This window comes from Podarcis filfolensis (genome assembly GCF_964270895.1).
Source record: "Podarcis filfolensis genome assembly, chromosome: 11".
Taxonomy (NCBI): Eukaryota; Metazoa; Chordata; class Lepidosauria; order Squamata; family Lacertidae; genus Podarcis; species Podarcis filfolensis.
In genome coordinates, this window is record NC_139613.1 from 52,019,474 (window position 1) to 52,045,149 (window position 25,676).

The 25,676-nt window shown below is 43.6% G+C and overlaps 1 protein-coding gene across 3 annotated transcripts in view; it reads right to left on the minus strand.

Moving 5' to 3' along the window:
- The window catches only part of LOC310744926 (kelch domain-containing protein 3-like), a 79,616-nt gene that overhangs the window by 5,800 nt on the left and 48,140 nt on the right, over positions 1-25,676 (minus strand). For 2 of the 3 annotated variants that reach the window (XM_083576956.1, XM_083576957.1), the window contains exons 14-18: positions 22,077-22,125; positions 16,987-17,077; positions 10,267-10,367; positions 4,687-4,771; positions 2,044-2,148 (exon numbers count right to left, since the gene is read on the minus strand). In XM_083576956.1, coding sequence (XP_083433082.1) covers positions 2,044-2,148; positions 4,687-4,771; positions 10,267-10,367; positions 16,987-17,077; positions 22,077-22,125 — 431 coding nt within the window. The remainder of the gene's footprint in view (positions 1-2,043; positions 2,149-4,686; positions 4,772-10,266; positions 10,368-16,986; positions 17,078-22,076; positions 22,126-25,676) is intronic. The other variant, XM_083576958.1, reaches the window with a different exon arrangement.

A 25,676-nucleotide genomic window follows, 5' to 3' on the forward strand; every position in this document is an offset into this window, starting at 1 on the left:
GAAAGCAATTTAATGCTGTGAGTCAGAACAAGCAATATGTGAGTCATCTCTGCATTTCTGTTTGGGTCACTTCCTTGTGTAAAGGCAAAGGGAAACAAGGCCCATCCGTTAAACTGTGCTATTTCTACTTCTGCAGTCAAAGAGAGCTTGCTGCTGATCTTTTAATCTTGGAATACTGTCTTTGTGAAAAACATACGGTAACTTTGGTCCTTTCACCAGGCACATGGCAAGTGAGCTAACTCCATATAAGGGCAAACTTGCATCGGAAACTTGCAGTGTGGCCAAGACTGGAAATTTAGTACATGAGAAAACACCCAGATAGCATAAGAACATAAGAAGAGACTGTTGGATCAGGCCAATGGCCCGTCTAGTCCAGAATCCTGTTCTCACAGTGGCCAACCAAAAGCCCATGGGAAACAGGTGAACAGGAACTGAGCAACCCTAAGCTCTGTGGGGGGATAAGGTTTCTCCTGACAACTCCCATCGCCCTTGACAGTTCCCAAGATTACACTGGGGAACATTTTTTTTTTCATTTTCTGTTGCGTGAAATTTTTCAACTGTTCTTATATGTTCTTTCAATGCCTATTTCAAATCTGAAATCGATTTTTGTGTACATGCTATAGTTATCTTTCAATTTCCGATTTTTGCCGATATGTCATATTTACACTGGGGATAAGTGGACACTGACACGTTGATCTACCCTACCCACATGGTAATTATTGTTTTGCAAACTTATTTTTTCTTTATTTTTATAGTTTTGTAACCTAAATATTTGTATTTTTCAGATCGGACCATGGCTTCTTCAAGTAGACAAAAATGTGTAAACAAGCCTGATGCCTTTTGTTATGCTATTTTTGTCTGGTCAATACGAAGGGTATTGGCAAGAAAAACCGACATTCTGTCGCCTATCCCAGTATTCCTTCACCAATTAGACATATCCCGCACTCTGAGGAACTCCCAATTCCAGTTGCAAGTGTCAATGCAACAAAAAAATTGTTTCCCAGTGTTATTTGAGGGAAGCTATGCATGTTAAAGCGCTACAAGACTGCCTTAAATATAAGGTATGAAACAGATTAACTAACAAGTTTTATGGCTGGCAGAACTAAATGCTGGAAGTACAGTTCTTGCAAAGCGTGTTCTCCCTCATGGAGAGCATGGGTTGCAGTTGGAGATGACAAGACACCTCACTGTTGCTGGGCAAAAGAGTTTGGCCATCCTTTAAGCAGGGGCGGGCTGCTACTGGGGAGAATTATATGTTGCCATTTATTGATTGACAGCCCTATTTGTTAAATACAATGCACACAGCGACGAACTTCCTCTTTTCACTGCGTGCTTCGGATCACCCGCCCTCCCTTCCCTAATTTTAGGCTGTTTGCTTGACCTTGCTATGCCTGTCATGGGGTCGTCTGCTTTGGGGCAGGGGCCCAGTAGGAATTTTGTCCATTTGGCTGATTAGTGTGTGCCATTTGGTTTTGCCTACTGCGTAGCAAATCGTCACAACTTGTAAGGTTGCGGTTAGGCATTGGTCTGGGAATTGGTTGGTGGAGGGGTATGGATTCGGCTGTGCCTGCCCCTCCAAAATGCTGCTGCTGCTGCAAGGGTTTTCCGTTAAAGGAACCCAGGGGCTCCCCATGCTTTTGTCCAAAAACCCCTGGCAAGGGGCTAGGGCCACGCAAGCCCCTGGGAGCATTCTGGGGAGAGGTGAGGCATGGTTCCCAGTCCCGTCTCTCTCCCCAGGTGACTTACCCTTGCTGACTTCGCGGGGGGTGTGAATGTCAGAGCTGTCCCCGTGTGGGGTCAGTTAGTGCTACCAATGCCTAAGCAACCACTCACATTGCTGTAAATTGAATAAAGTTGTGGCCAAAATTATGCCAAAAACCTTAAACAAAAATTAAGTGTCAATTGTGTTTTTCTTTGGGGGGTGTCTTGGGGACCTCGACGCGCAACAGCAGTGTACAGTTCTAAGTAAACGTTCCGCGAATAGCATGGAAAGCAAGCCTTAGGGACAGGGCATTAGGAAAAGCCCAAACTTGTAATAATTACCCTCAATTTGCAGAGCTCTTTTCTTTCTTTGTCATTCTCTTCAGCTCTAGCTTGGAGCCACGCTTCATTCTGAGCTTTGTGCTTCTCCAGCATCTCTTGGAGCTCCTGTTTTTTTTGCAAATAAAATAAAATCCACACTCGTAAAGGTTTTAAGTGTTTTTCAGTCACACATTTAAAGTTATAGGATGAGATCCAACATAACAGTGAAAGGAGTGGAAGAGCTGGCACAGCTCCACAAGCTATTTTCATTGCACAGCCAGGAGTGAAAGCAGAAGTAGCAGAACAAGACCAAAAAGTACCGTATATGATAAATCAGGGTGGTCCAACTTTCAGTATGAAGTGGGCCGCAAGATAACTTTGACACAGAACCCACACACTGAATTAAATTTCCACATCATAATTTAAAGTTACAGGTAGGTAGCTGTGTTGGTCTGCCGTAGTCGAAACAAAATAAAGAAATTCCTTCCAGTAGCACCTTAGAGACCAACCACCGTATTTTTCGCTCTATAAGACGCACCAGACCACGACGCACCTAGTTTTTGGAGGAGGAAAACAAGAAAAAAATATTCTGAATCTCAGAAGCCAGAACAGCAAGAGGAATCGCTGTGCAGCGAAAGCAGCAATCCCTCTTGCTGTTCTGGCTTCTGTGATAGCTGCGCAGCCTGCATTCGCCCCATAAGACGCACACACATTTCCCCTTACTTTTTAGGAGGGAAAAAGTGAGTCTTATAGAGCAAAAAATACGGTAAGTTTGTTATTGGTATGAGCTTTCGTGTGCATGCACACTTCTTCTAAGGTGCTACTGGAAGGAATAATTTAAAGTGTTTGCAATATATTCAGTACTATTTAATATCATTTTAGATGCACAATTAATACATATAATTACATACACAATAGATTTAATAGATGTAATTTTGAAACAAACTTAATACACAAACAGATGTGTGCGCTTTCATTAACAATGCATGACAATGGAAGATAACAAGGGGACAACAAAGATGGATTCTCCGCGTGTCAGTGGTAGCCAAGAGACTCACATTGACGAAATGGAAGAATAAAGATATGATCCCCTTTAATTAATGGATCGACAATATGATAACACTCGCAACTTATGAACGGACTGCTTACAGACACAGATTTTGCTTGGATAAATATGACAGTATTTGGAATGAGTTTATACAAAATGTAGTAGGCTGTTAATATTTATATACATATTGGGATAATAATATCAAATCTATAAAAGAGTAGGGTTTTTTATATATATTCATATATTGGTTTTTTCTCTCTCTACACATTTTTGTGCCTTTTTATTTTTCTCTTCCTCTTTTTTCTTTGTATCACTTTGCAGTCAAACATCAGTTCTCTAATGGCTCCGTTTTTGAACGTTTCGGCTCCAGAATGCCGAAAACCCAGAAGTAAATGCTCCAGTTTTCGGAACCCGAATGTCCAACATGGCTTCCGCATGAGTGCAAGAAGCTCTTGCAACCCATCGGAAGCTGTGCCTCGGTTGTCGAATGTTTCGGAAGCCAAACTGTCTTTCGGAATGGATTACGTTTGACAACCAAGGTTTGACTGTATTTCTTTATACAGTGGTACCTTGGGGTTAAATACTTAATTCATTCCGGAGATCCGTTCTTAACCTGAAACTGTTCTTAACCTGAGGTATCACTTTAGCTAATGGGGCCTCCCACTGCTGCCGCGTCACCGCCAAGTGATTTCTGTTCTCATCCTGAAGCAAAGTTTCTTTAATTCTTTAATTTTCAATGGAAATCTTTTTGCACCAGCCTCCGATTGGTGGATCTTGGGGTTGTAGTTTAAAAAGTTCCCACAAAACCAAAAGTCCACCCATCCCTGGCCTAGAATTCTTCCAACTATTTTAAATATTATTTTACCATAGGTAACAACAACAAAAACCAAGCAAGCGGACAATATTTCAAAACGATCTAGCGACAGAAGCATCACTGCATCAAACCATTAAATCACAATTAAGGTAAAAGGTAAGGGATCCCTGGATGGTTAAGTCCAGTCAAAGGTGACTATGGGGTTGTGGCGCTCATCTCACTTTCAGGCTGAGGGAGCTGGCGTTTGTCCACAGACAGCTTTCCGAGTCGTGGCCAGCATGACTAAACCGTTTGTGGCGCAACGGGACACCATGATGAGTGCCAGAGTACCTGGAAACGCTGTTTTCCTTCCCACTACAGTGGTAACTATTTATCTACTTGCACTGGTGTGCTTTCGAACCTGCTAGGTCAGCAGGAGCTGGGACAGAGCAATGGGAGCGGACTCCGTTGCACAGATTCAAACTGCCGACCTTCCAATCGGCAAGCCCAAGAGACTCCGTGGTTTAGACCACAGAGCCACCCGCTCCCACAAATCACAATTAGCGGGACTCAACCCTCAAACATCTCTCCAGAGCAGGTCATGTGTTGATGGTTGCTAACCATGTTCTCCATGTCAAATGTACCCCATTAAGCAATACCAGCCATCCCAAAAGTTTACTATGGTCATCACTGGATTTCCTCTTGCTTCAACCTGTTTTGACCATTTACTCATCAGTGTACCAAACAATTGTCACATGTGAAAGCTACCTAAGAAGATGTAGGAATGTTAGGCCCAGAATTTCATGGAGGAGCAGAAACTTACCTTCTGTTGATTTTTAAAATGTTTGTTGAACTGCTCTTTTTCACGTTGAAAAGTCAGTGTTTCCTGGACCAGTTCAGCTTTTGCACTGAAAAGACGATCACAGGAGAAAATAAAAGGTTTAAATGTTTGGATTCAAGAAGCCACAATGATCATGAAGACTGGAGGAGCAGAAAAGATCCTCCTTGAATACAGGGATCATTCTTCCTACCATACAGATGTTGAGATTGTTACGGCAAAAATCTGGGTGCGAGGCTGCTCTGCCACCCAGCTCGTCGGACTAAGTCCGCGGGTCCCTGCGGAGGAAAAATGAGCTCAGCCGGAGACAGGAGCAAGCTGCAGAAGATCCAAGTTTATTGCGCAACAGGTTCAAGGCGAGATTGAACAGCGAGAAAGGGGTGACATAAACTTTTGAAACTTCCCTCCATGTCCCAGAATACAGTGCAAAATACATCCCAGTTACATCATGAATACATTAAAGAGAGGTTGGGTTACACAGATTACATCATGAATACATTAAGAAGAGGTTGGGTTACACAGGATTAACATATGGAGGAGGGAGGGGGGAATATGCAGAGCTGGAGATATGCGCAGATAAGCACATCCTGATGAGAAGACAATGGTCCATGTACTGGCATTTCCTGGAGGAAAGGCATGGCAGAGTGATTTGACAGGATTAGGGTCTTGACACCTTGCTTGAGGGATTATGGAGGACAGGGGAGGTGTGATGGAGTCCTAGAGAAATTGAGCAAATTGGCACGTTGGTTTTCTATGAATTTTATAGATTTTAGTCCCTTTTGACATTGACAATTGGAAATAAATTGATATATTGTAGCGAAGAAGAAGGTGAAGAAGACATGCCCCCCCCTTCCGTATCAAGATAAAAACAGTGGTAGTCTCTACATCTTCCTTTGAAGATGAGTCTTGATGGTTGATTGAGCTTGAAGAAACCCTAGACAAGTGAATCCTGCCCCCCCTATTTTAATTAAAAACAAGGGAAAAAAGAGAGAATCTCTGTGACTGATTCAGGCCTGTGCCAGGACAACACAGAACTTTTTGTTTAATTAGGGATGAAATATCTTAATGCTTTAAATATTTTTGAGAACCTTTCCATTTTACAAGTTTCCTGCTCAGGGTTAAGAATTACCTATGCTTCTGTTTGGTTAAACTGGCAAGCAGTAGTTCATGGAAAAGCACCCTAATAATAATAATAATAATATTATTTATACGCCACCCATCTGGTTTCCAACAAAATATTAAAATACCGTAATGCATCAAACATTAAAAGCTTCCCTAAACAGGGCTGCCTTTAGATGTCTTCTAAAAGTCTGGTAGTTGTTGTTCTCTTTGACATCTGGTGGGAGGGCGTTTCACAGGGCGGGTGCTACAGAAGATAGGATGAAAGAGCAGGGATCTAAAAATATGAACTGGACACGTCAAGGTCAAGGCAGGTGAGCAATCACTTTGCCTGTTGACTGGTAATTACTCAAATGTGTGCTTTTATGTTAAACTCAAAGGTAGAAATCTATAGATCACTTTTAAGTAAATCATAGTTAAATGTTACGCTAATATAGGTCCAGAAGATTTAATTTCAGGGCACGGGGGAGTAGAAAGCTGAGTTTCATTCATCTGTGAATTATTTTAGTGAGGTTGGCACCACCTGTTTGCTAAAAAGAAATATTGTGTTTCTCTCAGACAACTCCTCCCATCCCCCATTTAGAGACAGAAGCTTTTGGTCTGGGCAATTAGTTTGAGAAAACTGTGTCAGGGAGTAAAGTCTCTCTTTCAGAGAGAGACAAATGCTTGCAATGTTCTTTTTTTCTGGCTTGGGTGGGAAGTATGATGTAGTTTTGACAAGATTCAGGGACAGAATTAAAGGAAGGGGAAGGAAGAAGACCTAGAATCTTGGTATAAGTCCTTAATTAAGAGAGGACTAATTTTTAATGTAGGGACGCGGGTGGCGCTGTGGGTTAAACCACAGAGCCTAGGACTTGCCAATCAGAAGGTCGGTGGTTCGAATCCCCGCCATCGGGTGAGCTCCTGTTGCTCGGTCCCTGCTCCTGCCAACCTAGCAGTTCGAAAGCACGTCAAGTGCAAGTAGATAAATAGATACCGTTCCAGCGGGAAGGTAAACGGCATTTCTGTGCGCTGCTCTGGTTTGCCAGAAGCCGCTTAGTCATGCTGGCCACATGATCCGGAAGCTGTACGCCGGCTCCCTTGGCCAGTAAAGCGAGATGAGCGCCGCAACCCCAGAGTCAGTCACGACTTTAATTTTTAATGAGGAGTAAAGTTATTCAGGGGTGTAACCAGAATGTAGCCTATGAGTTGAAATGAGATGGGTTTTATATTAGGGAAGCTTATAAAGAAGTGGAACTTAGTTTGGCTGGGGGCTGACTTTTTCTCTCCTGGTTTTTTCATACAACTTTTCAGCTTGCCTTGGTTTTCCTCCGTGGATATTTTTATCCCTCCTCGAACTGCGCCTTCCCGGGTGGCATGCCGGCTTGGTGTTTTGGAGAGCTGGAAAGTGGCTCTGCGCTTTCTGCATTTCCTTTGGCAAGCCTGTCTGTTTGCTAAGAGGAGACTTTGGGCTGGAAACCAGGGAGCTATTTCTACCAGCACCCCTGCTGTGTATCAAATCCCATTTGTATGTCATTGTACACATCAGCAAAGCCTGATGTGTTTCCAAGTCAACCACAGTTTGTCCACACAGGAAGACACAAAGGGGGCATGGATATCTTCATGCGACTTACATTTTCTCTCCACTCCCCCAGTTTATTTTTTATTTTAACCAACCAACCAACCAACAAATGCACAACCCCCATTTAAATTTTCAAATTGGATCTAATCTGGAGGTTTTTCAGGGGACAGATCAAAATGCAGTATTTTTCAAGAAACTACAGGAACACATGTGAATTGTGGCTAAAGTCTGAGTACACAGCTTCACAAACCAGCAGTGGGAGCATGCTAGATGCAGAGGAAAGCAGAATGTGTACTCCTTCCAGGATAGGCCTCTCAAGCTGTGTACATAAAGGTAAAGGGACCCCTGACCGTTAGGTCCAGTCGTGGCCGACTCTGGGGTTGCGGCGCTCATATTGCTTTATTGGCCGAGGGAGCTGGCGTACAGCTTCCGGGTCATGTGGCCAGCATGACTAAGCCTCTTCTGGCGAACCAGAGCAGTGCACGGAAACACCGTTTACCTTCCCGCCAGAGCGGTACCTATTTATCTACTTGCACTTTGATGTGCTTTCGAACTGCTAGGTTGGCAGGAGCAGGGACTGAGCAACGGGAGCTCACCCAGTTGCGGGGATTCGAACCGCTGACCTTCTGATCGGCAAGCCCTAGGCTCTGTGGTTTAACCCACAGTGCCACCAGCGTCAAGCTGTGTACATACTAGAGTGCAAATTTTATTATGTACGCTTTTGTCCAAACCTGAGGTGAACTCAGTTTTGGACAAAACCTGTGTTGCAAAAATTCTAAGGTCCCAAATATAAAATGATGTACAAGGCAAACACATACATAAGTATATAAACCACATGTCTGAAATAGTACAAGAGAACAATCCTGAACCATTTTGACTCTCCCAAATTGACCTCAAATATTTCTCTGCAAGGAGGAAGCAAATGGTGAAAGCCTCTACATTGTCTTTTGCTTACCTGTCTTAAGGGCATATTTGTGTATGAATAGGGTGAGTATGTGACCTGGATTCAGGAACTAAAAGTATTTACCATCACAAAAGAGTGGCCAGGCTGCCCAGGTAAAGCACTCAGTGACCATTATCAAGTATCCTGGCAAACAGGATTTCTGCTGGAGACCACTTCCTGTGATGTATTTCTGCTGGAGACCACCTCCCTCTGTGATGTATGTATGATGTTTCGGGGGTTGGTCTTGGGCTACAGGGTGGGCAGTTTCAAAAGTCTATATAAGGGCTTGTGCACCATTGTTTTGGGTTCCTCCTTCCTCCTGCATGTGGTGAGTGAGGACCCTGTTGCAACAGTTAATAAAGATCAGGTTTACTAGCTACTTTGCTTCTCAATATTCTCTGGTTGGCCTTTGTTATTTTCTTCTACCGATAGGGAACCCACTTAAGGACTCTATACGGGCTCTTGGAACCCCCATAAGGGGAAAGGAGCAGGTTTTTTCTTCTTATAACACCTGAGTTCTCAGCTGAACTCTTGTCAGTGTTTCCTGTCCACACTAGTGGGATGTATTGATGGAATCTATTCACACTCTGTCTTGTCCCCTCTCCTCAATTAGTACTTCCCCACTCTCCCTGAGATCTGGAAACCTGAGATCCACTGTGGGCATGTCCTCAGGTTTTTGTTGACCTATGCCAAGGCCAATCACTTTGTAAAATATTTAAGATACAAGCTTTCTGATATACCAAACTTCCACGAAACAGTGGATTAAAAACTGGGGCAGGGGAATACATGTGTGTCGCGCCCGGTCCCACCAACGAGGAGCTCACCAATGTATACAGGGTGTAGTGTGGTGATAGATTGTACCCCGCAAAATGACACCCCACAAGGTTGGGTAACATGTGGTTTTATATTGGATTCTCCCCTCCCCCACCTTACCACATTGGGGAAATCCAAATTAAATTTGCAGTGAGGTTTTCCCACGCCTTAAAGTAATGAGAACAATCATCCAGCATTTTCACAGCAATAAACTTTCTATGACTTATTGTCAAACATATGCTGATTTCAATCATCTAAAGACATTGACCGTTGTCTTTCACTAGAGACCAAACCTGGGTCTCCAGTTGTTTTTGGACTACAACTCCTATCGTCCCAAGCTAGCAGGACCAGTGGCCAGCGATGATGGGAACTGTAGTCCAAAAACAGCTGAAGACCCAAGTTTGGGAAACCGTGCATTAGATGCAACAACATTTCCATTAAGTGTAAAGAGAAAGAAGGCACATTCTACCACATGTGGTGGACATGCAAGATGACAAAAGCATATTGGGAAATGATTTATAGTGCGTTGAAAAAAATGTTTAAAATTACTTTTGTGAAAAAACCAGAAGCTTTTTTACTAGGAATTCTAGGTCCACAAATACCAAAGGAGCAGAAAAGATTGTTTATGTATGCTACGACAGCTGCACAGATGTTATTTACCCAAAGATGGAAGACAAAGTACCCACAAGAGAAGAATGGCTGGTAAAGATGATGGACTATGCCAAAATGGCGAAAATAACTGGGAAGATCAGAAATCAAGAAGATGATCAATTTAATAAAGAATGGGGAAAAATTATATGTTACTTAAAAGAGCACTATAAACAATTAAAAACAATGGTAGGATTATATATTTTTTAAAAAAAACACTTCCAATGTAAGGAGAACTATGGTGAGATTGGAGTATTAAGTAAATATGGAGAACCATAGACGATGCAGTTGGAAAGGAATAACGAGGGAAACCACTGAGGGGTGGAGGGAAGTCTGGGGATTTGTGATGATAATTGTTAAAGACAAAAATGAATAAAAAAATAAGAGAATGAAGGATCCAGAAGAAGAAGAAGAAGAAGAAGAAGAAGAAGAAGAAGAAGAAGAAGAAACAACATTTCCATTGATGCCAAACAATACCTACGTGCTGAGCTTCTGAAACTCGGAGTCCAGCAAAGTAAAGGCCTTTGTAATCATGTCCATTGCTTGGTTACGCACTGAATGTAAATCCTGCAGCTGAGGTGTCTGAGTGGAAAGCCATTAAGTATTAGTTAATATGAGCTACTATAAATAAGGATTAACGCCCCCCCCCCCGGCCACCTCTTTTCTAAAAAATAACTTCTCTACTATGAGAGACAGCAGGCTTTCAGTGTTAAGAGTCACATTTCTCCCCCCTCATAGCGCAGCCCCCTTTTCGGCACAATTATTTCTTCCTTGGTGGCAGTGAAAAGGGAGAGATGAATATTGTTGTTACAATATTGATCCAGAATTAAAGTGGTCCATAATCTTGTTCTCTCATTCATCCTACTGTCGAACCCCCTCTGCAACAACTTATTAGGAGATCTTCCTCTGATTTTGTATTTGATTATCCTATCTTATGTTCCAGCACCTAAAGCGATTAGGGCAAATCCTCGGCATTTATTTAATTAATAAAGCTATTATTAATAAGTCGTAGCACAATGTAACCAAACCTATTCTTTTAAACACAATGCCCTCCTGCTTAACAAGTCATTTCTCAACGTTCACTACTAATTAATTCATTTGCCAGGGAGTATGTTATGTAGACAAATATTTAATTGGTGGTTTAATTGCTAAGCAAATTAAGTACAGAGTAATTAATCTGCTAAGCAATGGTGATAATGGGGCAAGCCGGGAAATGTATATAAGCAAATGATTCAAGGATCGTTTAAATGGGTCCCTCCAGCAAATAGTTTATTTGAAATAGCATCTGAGCAATGCTTTTCAATTCACATCTGCAGGAGACAATATATGTAGATTGTAGAGAGGCAAAGACTTTCTCTTGCAGTGCTGGAAGAAGTACAAAAAGGAGACCTGAAGGGTTTCTAAGGGGTCCCTTGCACAACAAGAATGGCAAACACAGCTGCGATAGAAAAAGGGTTCATTTATTTATATTTGTTAAATTTTAAGCCTGCTGTTTGGTCCTCTGGGGCAGGGATGTAGGCAAAACTGCTCCAGTTGCACCTGTGCATGGGAATCAGTACTTACACAACAGCGGCCTGCCGAATTTAGCAGCGGCAAAGCATCTCAAGGAATATCTCAGCACCCCAATATGTGTGCAAGAAATCAACTATGCCCTTGGATCCATTTGTTTAAAATCTGCAAACACCACCCTTAATCAAAACTGACCGCAGGACAGTTTACAATAATATAACATTTCGGACTCAGCTAGTCAAAAAACAGCACTCTGAATGTGTTATAAACATGCAACACCAGATGGCGCTGCAGAGTAAAGAAAAAGGTCTTTGTGATTTTACATAGCGTTTTTTCCCCCTTTTGTCATAACAATTTAATTTATGACTTATTTATAGCGTTTTCTTCCTGTGTGCAGATCCACCCTGAGTTAGATATGTGCTTTCAGCTGTATATCTTGCACCCCGTGTTAACGTGGAGAGCTCACAGGAGGAAAAGGTAATTCAATTTTTCAATTTTGAAAATCGAATTAAGTCTACAAGTCGATCTCTTGGCTACAGAACTAACTTAGCTTTTGAAAAATGCATTGTTTTCCCCTCGCACACTACCCCGTGTAACATCTTGCCTGGTGAAGTTCTAGAGAACTTGAAAGCTTGCTGTGTTTTTTAACATCTTGATTAGTACTGGGGTTCTAGAGGGTTTTCCCTCCCTTAATAAAACTGCCACCTTTGCTTCTTTTTCAAGGGGCAGTTTCCACACTTCCAAATTTAGCATTTAATCCAAAGGGCGGGAAGCTGTGCTGCGGGTGTGTTGTGGGAAAGAAAGCTATGTCTCTCCTTGCTGTTGCTGCCCAATGCCAGGAATCAGCCACATCGCCAACAAATTACCATGTTTGGGCTCTGTGGGTCAGAGACAGCCTGGGCTATTTTGGTCCGGAGGCACAAATCCAAATCAGGTGGGGTAAAAATATAATCATTTTTCATGGTACCCCAAAATCTACTTCTTGAGGCAGGATATCTCTTGGTGCCCAATAGCACAGGTTGCCAAGGGGGTCAGGAAGTGATGCAGTAACCACGAGCCTGTGAAATATTACCTGTCTCAGTAGGGGAAATAGCAGACCCACCAGGGACAGTCCCAGATTTACAGAAGCCATCCCGGTTTCTGATTTGAACCTGGAATGTCTTACTTTTCCTTAAAGGTAAAGGTAAAGGGACCCCTGACCATTAGGTCCAGTCATGGTGCTCATCTTTCTTTATTGGCCGAGGGAGCCGGTGTACAGCTTCCGGGTCATGTGGCCAGCATGACTAAGCCGCTTCTGGCAAACCAGAGCAGCGCACGGAAACGCCGTTTACCTTCCCACCAGAGTGGTACCTATTTATCTACTTGAACTTTGACGTGCTTTCGAACTGCTAGGTTGGCAGGAGCATGGACCGAGCAACGGGAGTTCACCCCGTCACGGAGATTCGAACCGCCGACCTTCTGATCGGCAAGCACTAGGCTCTGTGGTTTAACCCACAGCGCCACCTGCGGAGATCTCTATTTTCATCAGATAAACGTTGGCAGGTATGGAGTTATCTGACCCCTGAGCCATCTGAAGACAGCCCTGTATAAGGAAGTGCTTGGTTTTCTTAAAAAAATGTTCAATGTTTTATTATGTTTTTATATATGTTGGAAGCCGCCCAGAGTGGCTGGGGCAGCCCAGTCAGATGTGTGGGGTATAAATAGAAAATTATCATTGTGGAACTGGACGTCCCTGTTTTAATTGGAGAAGTGTTGGAGGGTATGAAATAGTATTCTTTCCTTACTACTCCCTAGGAAAAACATTGCTTCTTTCTTTCTTTCTTTCTTTCTTTCTTTCTTTCTTTCTTTCTTTCTGATGGAAAAAAAAAACTTCCAAAAACCAACCAAGCAGAAATCCTAGACACATATGTCAAATCCATCTGGCAGGAAGTCATTCTTTTTAAATTAACGTAAGGCTTACGGCACTAAAGGAAGAATGCTCAAGACATTCAGCACACTTTACCTTTGTCTTATTTTTCACCGATGCCCCTGCGAGGATGACCTATGGCACCAGAACCTGGTTCATCTCAGTGGACTGGGGCCTGGCATAAGTCATGGCATACCTAGCGATATATATATATTCCCCTTTTGCATTTTCTCCTGCTCTGACCAAATTGTCTCCACAGAATACCCCATGACATGACAGAGATACCTTGGCTTTAAATGTAGGAGAAGAGCCAGGCAACAACAGTGGCAAACCATCGGATGAGTCCTTAATACAGGTCCATACCCTCCAGGTGCCCCTATTTTCCAGGGACAGTCCCGGTTTCTGTTTTGATCCCGGAATATTCCGCTTTTTCTCAGGACGTCTCCATTTTCATTGGAGAAATATTGGAGGGTATGGAGTTAAGCAACCCTGGATCCCAGGAGATAAGTAACTATATACCAACCTTTAGAAGACATCTGAAGGCAGCCAGGTGTAGGGAAGTTTTTTTTAATTTTTAATGTTGTTTTTATATGTGTTGGAGGCCACCCAGAGTGGCTGGGGCAACGCAGTCAGATGGGTAGGGAATAATAATAATAATAATACACCCCTATTTTCATTGAAGTAATCTTGGGGGGTATACCGGTCTTGAAGAATTCTTATCCAGCCCTGTGGGCAAATCGCTCCCCCTGGCTAGGAGTGATTTTCTCCCAATTATAAATTTTATATGGCAAGGCTCAAGGGTTATGTATCAAAAAGGTGTTCAGAAAAGCTGAAGCCATGCTGCACAACTGCCTGGGGTGGCGACAGTGGCAGGGAAGATGAGTCAGAAACATATGATATGCCCCCTTACCATTTTCTGAGAGTAAGGAAACATTCTCACTATGGGTCACCTTTGATTTGGATCTCACTAACAGCCCTCCCTCATATAATACAACTAGGAGAGGGAAAAGCGCATTTAGGCAGTTGTGCTTTGTTTTTTTAAAAAAACGTTTATTGGCCTTTTTTAGCTCCGCCGTGTCACTTTCGCTCTGCCCTCGCAAAGACAGCTTTCATTTCATTTTAGGCCATGAAGCTTTGCAGAAGGGTTTTGATGCCTCAGGTTCGGAGCGGCGAACGAGAGCAAGAGACCTTGCAGGCCTAAGGCACCCCACTCCTGATTCTGATTAAGAGGCTTCCCCCCCGACATTTTTATCCTTCTGCCGACAAGTAGTGGCTCAGTTGGAGCCAGAAAAAAGGTCTAACTTGGCAATCCCAGCCGATTTCTACAAATTTGTATGAACGTCCGCCATAGTTCCAACCCTCGCCATTTTCCTTCTCCTAGCATGGAATATCTTAAATGGTTTTGCTTAAGAGTTATCAGTGTGTCAGGACTATAATCAAATGCATCTACAATTGCAATTACAGTGGTACCTCTGGTTACGTACTTAATTCGTTCCGGAGGTCCATTCTTAACCTGAAACTGTTCTTAACCTGAAGCACCACTTTAGCTAATGGGGCCTCCTGCTGCTGCCGCGCCGCCAGCGCACGATTTCTGTTCTCATCCTGAAGCAAAGTTCTTAACTGAGGTACTATTTCTGGGTTAGCGGAGTCTGTAACCTGAAGCGTATGTAACCCGAGGTACCACTGTAGATGCCCGTGTTGCCACACTTAAATTAGTCCTAAAACTGCACTGTTCTTTATATGCTTTTGATAACAACAATATTAATTTTATTATTTATACCCTGCCCATCTGGCTGGGCTGCCCCAGCCACTCTGGGTGGCTATAAAAACATAGTACAGTAGTATCTCGGTTTGCGAACTTAATCCATTCCAGAAGTCTATTCTTATACCAAAACCATTCTTAAACCGAGGCGCGGTTTCCCTAATGATGCCTCCCACCGCCAGTGCCCTTCCACTGTTCGGATTCCATTCTTAGATTGAGGTAAAGTTCGCAAAGCGGGACACTACTTCCGGTTTTGTGGAGTTCGTAAATCGAATCGTTCGTAAACAGAGCTGTTCTTAAACCGAGGTACCACTGTAAAAGATCAAACATTAATAATAATAATAATAATAATAATAATAATAATAATAATAATAATTTTATTATTTATACCCCGCCCATCTGGCTGAGTTTCCCCAGCCACTCTGGGCAGCTCCCAATCAAGTGTTAAAAACAGTACAGCGTTACATATTAAAAACTTCCCTGAACAGAGCTGCCTTAAGATGTCTTCTGAATGTCAGGTAGTTGTTTATCTCTTTGACATCTGGTGGGAGGGTGTTCCACAGGGCGGGCACCACTACTGAGAAGGCCCTCTGCCTGGTTCCTTGTAACTTTGCTTCTCGCAGCGAGGGAACCGCCAGAAGGCCCTCAGTGCTGGATCTCAGTGTCCGGACTGAACGATGGAGGTGGAGACACTCCTTCAGGTATACAGGACCGAGGCCGTTTAGGGCTTTAAAGGTCAGCACCAAAACTTTGAATCGTGCTCGGAAACGTACTGGGAGCCAATGCAGATCTCTCAGAACCGGTGTTATGTGGTCCCAGTGACCACTCCCAGTCACCAGTCTAGCTGCCGCATTCTGGATTAATTGCAGTTTCAGGGTCACCTTCAAAGGTAGCCCCACGTAGAGCACGTTGCAGTAGTCCAAGTGGGAGATAACTAGAGCATGCACCACTCCGGCAAGACAGTCTGCGGGCAGGTAGGGTTTTAGCCTGCGTACCAGGTGGAGCTGGTAGACAGCTGCCCTGGCCACAGAGTTAACCTGCGCCTCCATGGAAAGCTGTAAGTCCAAAATGACTCCCAGGCTGCGCACCTGGTCCTTCAGGGGCACAGTTACCCTAAACAAGGCTGTCTTCAAATATCTTCTAAAAGCCAGATAGTTGTTTATCTCCTTGACATATGATGGGAGGGCGTTCCACAGGGCGGGCACCACCACTGAGAAGGCCCTCTGCCTGGTTCCCTGTAGCTTCACTTCTCTCAGGGAGGGAACCGCCAGAAAGCCCTCGGAGCTGGACCTCAGTGTCCGGGCTGAATGATGTGGGTGGAGACGCTCCTTTTATTCTTCAGTTTCAATAAATGAACTTTTCCTTTTCCAAAACTTGGTTTGTGTGCTTGTTCTTGGGTCACACCCCACTTAAGGCATACTTAGAGCAGCACCTTTCGCAGGGCCGTCTTTAGCAGATGCAGCGCCGGAGTGCAAATATCCGATTAGCGCCCCCAAATTACCACGGATGGGGGGCCCAAGCTGCACACTGCCAGCCATGGGGGTGCACCCCTGTGCAACTCTTCCCCCATACCTCTGTGGGAGGGTGATCCCCACAGAGGCTTGGGAGGGAAGCTGCGCGCCCGCCCGCCATATTGTTGACAGAGCACAGCTGGCGGGCGTGCAGGGAAAGGGTAGGTCGCTAGCAAAGCCGCGCAGCTCCTCTACTTGCTAGGGTGCCCCTGAGAGGCCGGCGCCCTGGCGCGATGCACCACTTAGCCGTATGGGAAAGACGGCTCTGGCCTGTTGCCTTTTCAGCAAAAGATCTTGTTCTTTGCTGGGAGGTGGGTGAGTTGGCAGATACGCACAGGGATCCCCTCAGATACTTGAAGCACATTTAAGGTGTAATGTCACAGTGAGAAACATATCCTGCAAATCCACAGGCGCCCAGCTGCAAGGCAAAGGAGCCTCTCACATGTTCCTATGTCCAGCACGGAGAAATTGTAAAGATTTCTTGATCAGGCAAAATGGAAATAAGGCACTTACCAGAACAGGAGGCGGCGGAGAAACGGATCCAGTTAGCAAAGGAGATTCTGTCAATTCGTATTTCACTTTGGGGATTTTGGTGGGAGTAAACCTGCACATTCAAACACAAGGTGTTTTTTTTAAAAGATTGATTTTAGGATTATACTAATTTCACACGATCATAATGAAACAGAGAGAGGCAGAGAGGGTATTTCACCTGCTTTGAATGTAAAATATGCACGTAATTGGAGATAAGGTTTTGGAAAGCTAATTGCTTAAGGGATTCAAAGCCGTTCCTGAACGTGTCTCTCATCTATATTGTTATGAATCTGTGGATACAAGACACCTTAAATTCCAGATTAAGCTAGTGTTAGAATTTAATTAAGGTTGGAGTGTTAAAAACTGCTTGTTAGACCTGTTTATGAAGATATGTATTAGACACATACTATATAAATAAGATGCTATGAAAAAAATTAAGATTTTCAGAGGTGAATATTCTTTTGAACTATATGCCTGTTTTATGGAAAGTGATAACAGGACAGCAAAATTGGATTTGACATGCCCTAATGGTGGCTAAGAGATGAATACTGATGAACTGGAGGACCAGAGATATGATTCCCCTTAACAAATAGTTTGACAACATGACAATAGTAGCAACATGTGAACAGACCGCTTATAAACGCAGACTTTCTTTGGATAAATATAAAGATAATTGGAATGACTTTATACAGAATATAAAGTATATATAAAGGTTATTAATAAAGAAATTTTTACTAGGATAATAAAATTATATACATCTGTATACTAATGTATAGAGATGTAATTGAGCATTTTTCTTTTCTTTTCTTCTCATTTTCATTCACTTCTCTCTTTTTCTTTTCTTTTCACCACTAAAAAAGAATAAGAAAAAAGAGACACTTCCAAATCCTAGGAAATTAAAATGTGTTAAGAACTAAGCCAGGTTTAGTTGCCATGTGTCCTCTTTTTCCAGGACATGTCCTCTTCTTCAGGGATAAAAATTCTGCTGGGTGGATTTTTTTAAAAAATTGCCAAAACGTTTCTGGCTGTACTTTTTGGATGAGACATAGACAGAACTTGTGGTTGAAGACTTGCTTTGCTCTTCTCCTCTCCTGCCCCTTTTGGCAATATACCGTATTTTTCACCCTATAGGACACACATTTTCCCCTCCAAAAATGAAGGGGAAATGTGTGTGCGTCCTATGGGGCGAATGCAGGCTTTCGCTGAAGCCTGGAGAGTGAGAGGGGTCGGTGCGCACCGACCCCTCTCGCTCTCCAGGCTTCAGGAAGCTATCCGCAAGCCTTGCGAGCCCGCGGGAGTTCCCGCCGGGCTCCCTAGGCTTGCGGAGAGCTGCCTGCATCCCAAAGCCTGAGCGGATAGCAGCCTGTCCTGGGGGCTGGGGTCGGGGGAAGCTCGGGCTTCCCCAGCCCCGCACCTGGGGGGAGAAATAATTTTTTTTCTTTATCCCCCTCCCCAAACTAGGTGCGCCCTATGGGGCGAAAAATACGGTATTTCAACTTCTATAGCCTGCATATAGCAGGGGTATTTAAAATGAGAGTCGTCCTAACATCCCCTTTTTGGCGCTTCAAAATATGCCAACCCTACTCAGGCTGTGCTACTGCATGAAGTGGCAGCCTGCAGGGTAATAAGCCATTAGAACACGAAGCATGAAAGGAATTCAATGTGTGAGGTTGCAAATAGGTGGGGTACAGATAAAGGGAAGCCATGTGTTTTAGAATAGGTCAGTGTTAGGAGTTAAGCAACAGAGAAGGTAGTAGTGGTCTAGACCAGGGGTCAGCAAACTTTTTCAGCAGGGGGCCAGTCCACTGTCCCTCAGACCTTGTGGGGGGCCAGACTATATTTTGAAGGGGGAAAAATCAACAAATTCCTATGCCCCACAAATAACCCAGAGATTCATTTTAAATAAAAGGACACATTCTACTCATGTAAAAACATGCTGATTCCTGGACCATCCGCGGGCCGGATTTAGAAGGTGACTGGGCCGGATCCGGTCCCTGAGTCTTAGTTTGCCTATCCATGGTCTAGTAGAGAGACACTTAGAGGGCTATAGCTGGGGGTTGTTTGAATCCAATGCTGAGCGTATGGGAAGAGGGCAGATCCTCTTGGAGTGTGACTGCTGTGGATACCGCCATCCAAGGCTCAGGCTGTATAGATTTGTAAATAAACCATATATCATAAAGACACCACATTCTCCGCTGTGCCTCATCTTTCCCAAAAGGAAACACAGACCCTGGGTAAGTGCCTCCAGCTCCCTGGGATCCCACGTTGGAGATTGGGGTGTGTGTGTGTGTGTGACAATATATACTAGGAATAGCTGAAATGATGAACATTTTGCAAGTGGCAGGACCTGAATTGAGGTTTTTGTCGGTCTTGTCCTTGAATCCTTAATCACTCCCTCTTCTCTCCCCATCCACAGCAAGCCTCTTTGAAAAAAGTCAGAGACCCATCCCTTCCTTTGACGTCTTCAAGCAATTTATTTCATCAACATCCCATTATGTAAAAAGGAAGTCAGCTAGATATTTATAGGCACAGGGGGGTGTTGTATGTGAGCAACCAGATATCTCACGTCATTTGGAAACTGTGCAGATAACCTGACCATGTTCGTATGGAACCCTTGAGAAACAAGAAAACATTTTCTTCGCCCGTGGTAACAATTCTATTGTTGCACGTGCAAAAAGCAACATCTGAGCGCTGGATTCTAGTGTGCCAATTTCAAGCTCATTTTCTTGAATTTATGTGCCACAGGTTTTAATAGAATCTATGAAGAACAATACTGCATTAAGGCAGTGATGGGTTTATGGCTTATGGTTTGCCTTTCTGTATAATCAAGTTTCCATAGTCCATATTTCTTTTTAACATTACTGTATGATGATTTGTTTCTTTTTTTACCATGTTTTTCTCATGGTTGGATTTTCCTTTATTCCGCTTTTTGTTAGCTCGTTTTAGATTTATGCAGTGCGCTGTCCCATACAGTGGTACCTCTGGTTACGTACTTAATTTGTTCCAGAGGTCTGTTCTTAACCTGAAACTGTTCTTAACCTGAAGCACCACTTTAGCTAATGGGGGCCTCCTGCTGCCACCGCTGCGCGATTTCTGTTCTCACCCTGAAGCAAAGTTCTTAACCTGAGGTATTATTTCTGGGTTAGCAGAGTCTGTAACCTGAAGCGTATGTAACCCGAGATACCACTGTAATGCTTTTTAAAACTGAAAAATGGCATATATGATGACGAGTAAGTATATATACAAAGTATCAAATGTTGTGACAGTAATAATAATACAACAAAACAACAACACCACAAACTGGCTTATAAGTATAAAACCAGTCTACTAACATACTAAGGTGCCATGTGCAAGACAAAACCTGCAGATACTGAAAACATGGAGTGGATAAATGTACAACTCTATCTTAACAAGTTACACGTGCAGTAAATGTTATACAGACTGAGCTGCAACTCTGATTATCCCTGACCAGTGGCCTTGTTGGCTGGGGCCATTAGTGGTTGGAGTCCTAACCTCTGGTGTATAAGCATGCGGCCTAACAAGTCAACTCTATACATGTCTGCTCCCACTGAGTCCCACTGAGTTCAATGGGGCTCAATCACAGGGAAGTGGATATAGGTTGCAGCCTAAAAACTGAGGGAACAATCCCAAACTCATTGTGTTGATATATATGGGAGAGAAGAATGGCAGATTAAGTTGATGGATTATGACGAAAGGGCAAAAATGACCGGAAGGATCAGAAATCAGGAAGACCAAGATGTTAATAAGGAATGGGGAAAATTTATAATTTATCTTAAAAACCATTGTAAACAGTTAAAATCGTTAGTAGGTTTGGAATAATTGGTGAATTTTGGACACGGTGGAGAGGTAAAAGATTCGGATTATCAAAAAGGATGCAGGAGGAAATGACTAACAAAGCGTGTTCTCACTAAAGGAGAGCACGTGTTGCGGATGGGGCCTAGCAAGACACCCCATAGTTGCCAGGCAGTATAAGATAGAGGGGCCTGGCAAGGATTGGCTGTTTGAGTTGCTGGGATAAAATTGATGTTGCCAATTTGGGGGTGGGAACAGGCTATTTAAACAAGGTTCACAGCAAGCTGCTTTCTCTTTCAATGTGGGAACCGGATCGCCCGCCCGCCCTCCCTTTTGGGCTTGTGCTTTGACCTTGCTATGCCTATCATGGGGTCGTCCGTCTTGGTGCGGGGGCCTGGTAGGAATTTTTCCATTTGGCTGATTAGTGTGTGCCATTTGGTTTTTGCCTACTGCGTAGCAAATCGTCACAACTTGTAAGGTTGGCGGTTAGGCATTGGTTTAAATTGGTTGGTGGAGGGGTATGGATTGGCTGTGCCTGCCCCTCCAATGCTGCTGCTGCATGGGAATTCTGTTAAAGGAATTCAGGGGCTTACCATCCTCTCGTCCAAACCCTTGGTGCAGGGTGCGGGCCGCGTAAGCTCCTGGGAGCATGCGGGGAGAAGCTGAGGGTCTGTGTCGCAGCTCCAGTTATCCCTGATCTTGTTCCTCCACACTGTCTTTCGGTGGTGCCCGGAAGTCAGTTCTGTCCCCAGGCGGGGGGACAGATAGTCATAACCAATGCCTAAGCAACCACTCACAATTTGTATGTTTAATAAAGTTGTGGCCAAAACTATGCCAAAAACCTTAAACAAAAATTTATGAGTGATGTGTGAGTTATTGGGGTAGGGGTGTTTTGGGGGACCTCAGCACGCAATAGGACCTACAAAGGGGAGGAGGGAAATCCAGGAGATTCCTTGGAATCTTGTTTTTATGTTGTATGTTGGATATGTGATTATAAAACTTTAATTTGAAAAACTATATATATATACACACACACACTGTGTGTATGTGTATATATATGTATATATATGTATATATGTGTGTGTGTGTGTGTGTGTGTGTATATATATACACACACAGAGAGAGACAGATATACGGGAGAGGTTTTCCTTACTATTTCCTTACATACAAACTACCATTATTACAAGAATAATTTGTGTTTCCAGCCCCTTTCCCTCTGAGAATGTATAAGACGAAAAGAAGAATGACAGACACAATACCTGCTGCTTACTCCCTGGATTCCCAGTTCTGAAAGAATCTCCTTCATAACTGAAAAGAGACAGAAACATCCATTGGCTCGGCACTAGGTTTCAGTTAAAAAGAAATCAACAGCTTACCATTTGATCGTTAGGAAAAAACCGTGAGGTCTGTTTTGTCCAAGGCAACGCAATTACCATTATGCATATACAGGGCTTGCTTGGTAGCTTCTGCAGGTGATAAATGAGCCTAGCAAAAATGCTATGGCTTTCTTCCTCCAAGACTGAGGGTATGTTCACATCAGCAGCGTAACACTTTATATCTTCCAATATTTATTTTTACAATATTATAGCCACCTTGGGTGCCTCAGGAGAAAGGCTGTACATAACGCAATACATAAATAAGTCTAAAAGTATAGTCGTTTTTTATCTATTTGTTTGCTGACAAAATTTAGTCTGAGAGAGTGGCGTCTAAGCACTAATAACAGATACGTTGCTGAACATCCAGCTGTCAAAAACAACAGCTGTTTTAAATTCTACCCCCCTCTTTGTAACAACTGAACAGAACGTAATACGTTTCATGATATCGGAAATTTCACATTTAACTCTCCATCCCACGCGACTGCCAAAGATGCGGAGTGTGGGAGGAGAAATGCAGAATGTTGTGATGTTCTGCTAAACGTAACAGAGATGGAGCCAGCCCAGGTATTAGGCAGAGTGAGGCAGGTCCAACCTGCCTCAGGCGGTGCCCCAGTCAGCTCCTTGCCTGCCCTACTGGCAGCATTCGTGCTGATTTGGGGCAAGATCATGTGAGATTTTGCAGAGCCCCAAACCAATGCGGATGTTGGTGGGGTGGGGTGAGCAGCCTAGATGGTGGTTGCCATGCGGCACTTCCCATTTTACCCAAAGTGGCGGAATGGGAGGTGCAAAGGTAAAAGGTAAAGGACCCCTGGACGGTTAAGTCCAGTCAAAGGCGACTATGGGGTTGTAGGGCTCATCTCGCTTTTAGGGCAAGGGAGCCGGCGTTTGTCCACAAACAGCTTTCTGGGTCATGCGGCCAGCAGGACTAATCTGCTTCTGGCACAATGGGACACTGTGACGGAAACCAGAGAGCACGGAAACGCCGTTTACCTTCCTGCCACAGCGGTACCTATTTATCTACTTGGACTGGTGTGCTTTCGAACTGCTAGGGTGGCAGGAGCTGGGACAGAGCAACGGGAACTCACCCCGTCGTGCGGATTCGAACTGCTGACCTTTTGATGGGCAAGCCCAAGAGGCTTGGTGGTTTAGACCACAGCGCCACCCGTGTCCCAAATAAACAAGCACACAATCACTGACAGGCCCACCCGCCATTGTGAGGCTCAAAGCAATGAAGATGATGCCCTAGCTGTTGCCATTGGCTGTGAGTTTCTTGTGATGTCACAAACGCCCTTGGCAACTGAGTGGATATAAAGGCAGGCCAAGGGGAAAGCCCTTTTCTGTTTCCAGCAGGACACACCTGGCAATGGAAGTGACATTCAGCACTGCCTAGGTTTCTTCCACTTGGAGGAGGCAAACTGGAACACCGTGATAGAAACCAGAGAGCACAGAAACGACATTTACCTTCCTGCCACTGCGGTCCTATTTATCTACCTGCACTGGCGTGCTTTTGAATTGCTAGGGTGGCAGGAACTGGGACAGAGTGATAAGAGCTCACCCCGTTGCAGGGATTTGAACCGCTGACCTTCTGATCAGCAAGCCCAAGAGGCTCAGTGGTTTAGACCACAGCGCCACCCGCATCCCTGCACAGAGAACTACATATGCCCCTACAGCTTTGGCTGAAACAGCACATTTAGTATAAAGTCTACTTTAGTAGCTCTGTGCAGATATGCAGTAATCCAGACACTAATTTCTTACTCTGTTTTATAGGGTGGAATAGTGACATTAATTCTTCAGGAACATATGAGTGTTCGATGGCTTTCAATAAAGCCACAAATTATCATTGCTTCTGCACAATGGCAAGGGTCAAGTCAATGTATAGTAATTCCATTATATCCGCAATGCTAACATTATGGTGTTCACTGTTTAAATTTACAGAGAGAGATCTAGGAGGATTTGTTTCTTGTTTTTAAATAATGTTCCAATGCTCAAAGCAAAATAAAATTGGTAGCTTATATGGATCTCTCAAGCCTTTGATGCATAAAATGTAGTTAACTACTTGGAAGAACCTCTGAAATGTATTTCAAATTTCAATCATTTCTACAGCAGTTTTAATGTTCAAAGTGCTTTTCAATCATTATAAGTCAGCAATAATCTTATCAATCCCCTTTCTGTGATAATTCTGTGATAATTTATCAGTCAAGGAGAAATGGCAAGTTGTCCAATGAACTATAATTTGTTCTTTTTCTCCTCCTGTGTTTAAAACCCTTTTATATTTTTGGATTATCAATTGATTTAAAGCATTTATATATTGTCTTTCTTTAATGAGCTCAATGTGGCTAATGAATAAATTAAAACAATGAGTGATATCCAAGCCCATTCTTCTAACAGAGAAACATGATTGTAGTCTCTCACAAATTAGAACCTAAAATAACATTAAAATGGGAAAAGAAACTAAAGTCTATTGATTTCAGTGGATCTACTCTGAGTATAACTTAATTGGCTATTGCCCAATAATGTTACAATGAAAAGAGACAGTTTGACAAGAACAGTAATTGATTTACATGGTTTTAACATTCTATTTCATATTGCTCTAACCTGCCCTAGTGGGTAATAAACCTAATAATGACAATAAACAATGAAGCACTCAAACCACAGCTGGAAAACACGAACAACCGTTATATAACGTTTAATCACAGCAATTAAAACCACTTCAAGAAGGGAGCAAACACTTATAGCCCCATTCCCATCATTCTGCATAAGACCATAAGAGAGAAGTGTGGTGTAATGGTTAGAGCATGGGTAGGCAAACTAAGGCCCGGGGGCCAGATCCGGCCTAATCGCTTTCTAAATCTGGCCCGCAGACGATCCTGGAATCAGAGTGTTTTTACATGAGTAGAATGTGTCCTTTTATTTAAAATGCAACTCTGGGTTATTTGTGGGGCATAGGAATTCGTCCATTATTTTTTAAAAAATATAGTACAGCCCCCCACAAGGTCTGAGGGACAGTGGACTGGCCCCCTGCTGAAAAAGTTTGCTGACCCCTGGGCTAGAGCATTGGACTATGACCTGGGAGACCAGAGTTCAAATCCCCACTCAGCCATGAAGCTCACTGGGTGACCTTGCGCCAGTCACCATCTCTTAGCCTAACCTGCCTCACAGGGCTGTCGTGAGGATGAAATGGGGAAGAGGAGAACCATGTCCAACCCTTTGAGATCGGGGGGGGGGGGGAGAGGTGTTATATAAATGTAACAAGCAAGCAACTGCTTTTCAGAAAGCAGCCTGAGGAGCTGCTGTATAGAGTCCCCCCACTCTCCAGACCAGATATTGGGGGGGGCGTGGGGGGGAGAGAAAGGGAAGTTTTGCCGCACAGGGATGTCCTTGCAAATTGACACAAAACCATGAAAACAAGCAATAGCATTGAAATGGCACCAAAAGGAAATAACAATCAGCCCAGCAAAACCAGAGTATAGTGGTACCTCGGGT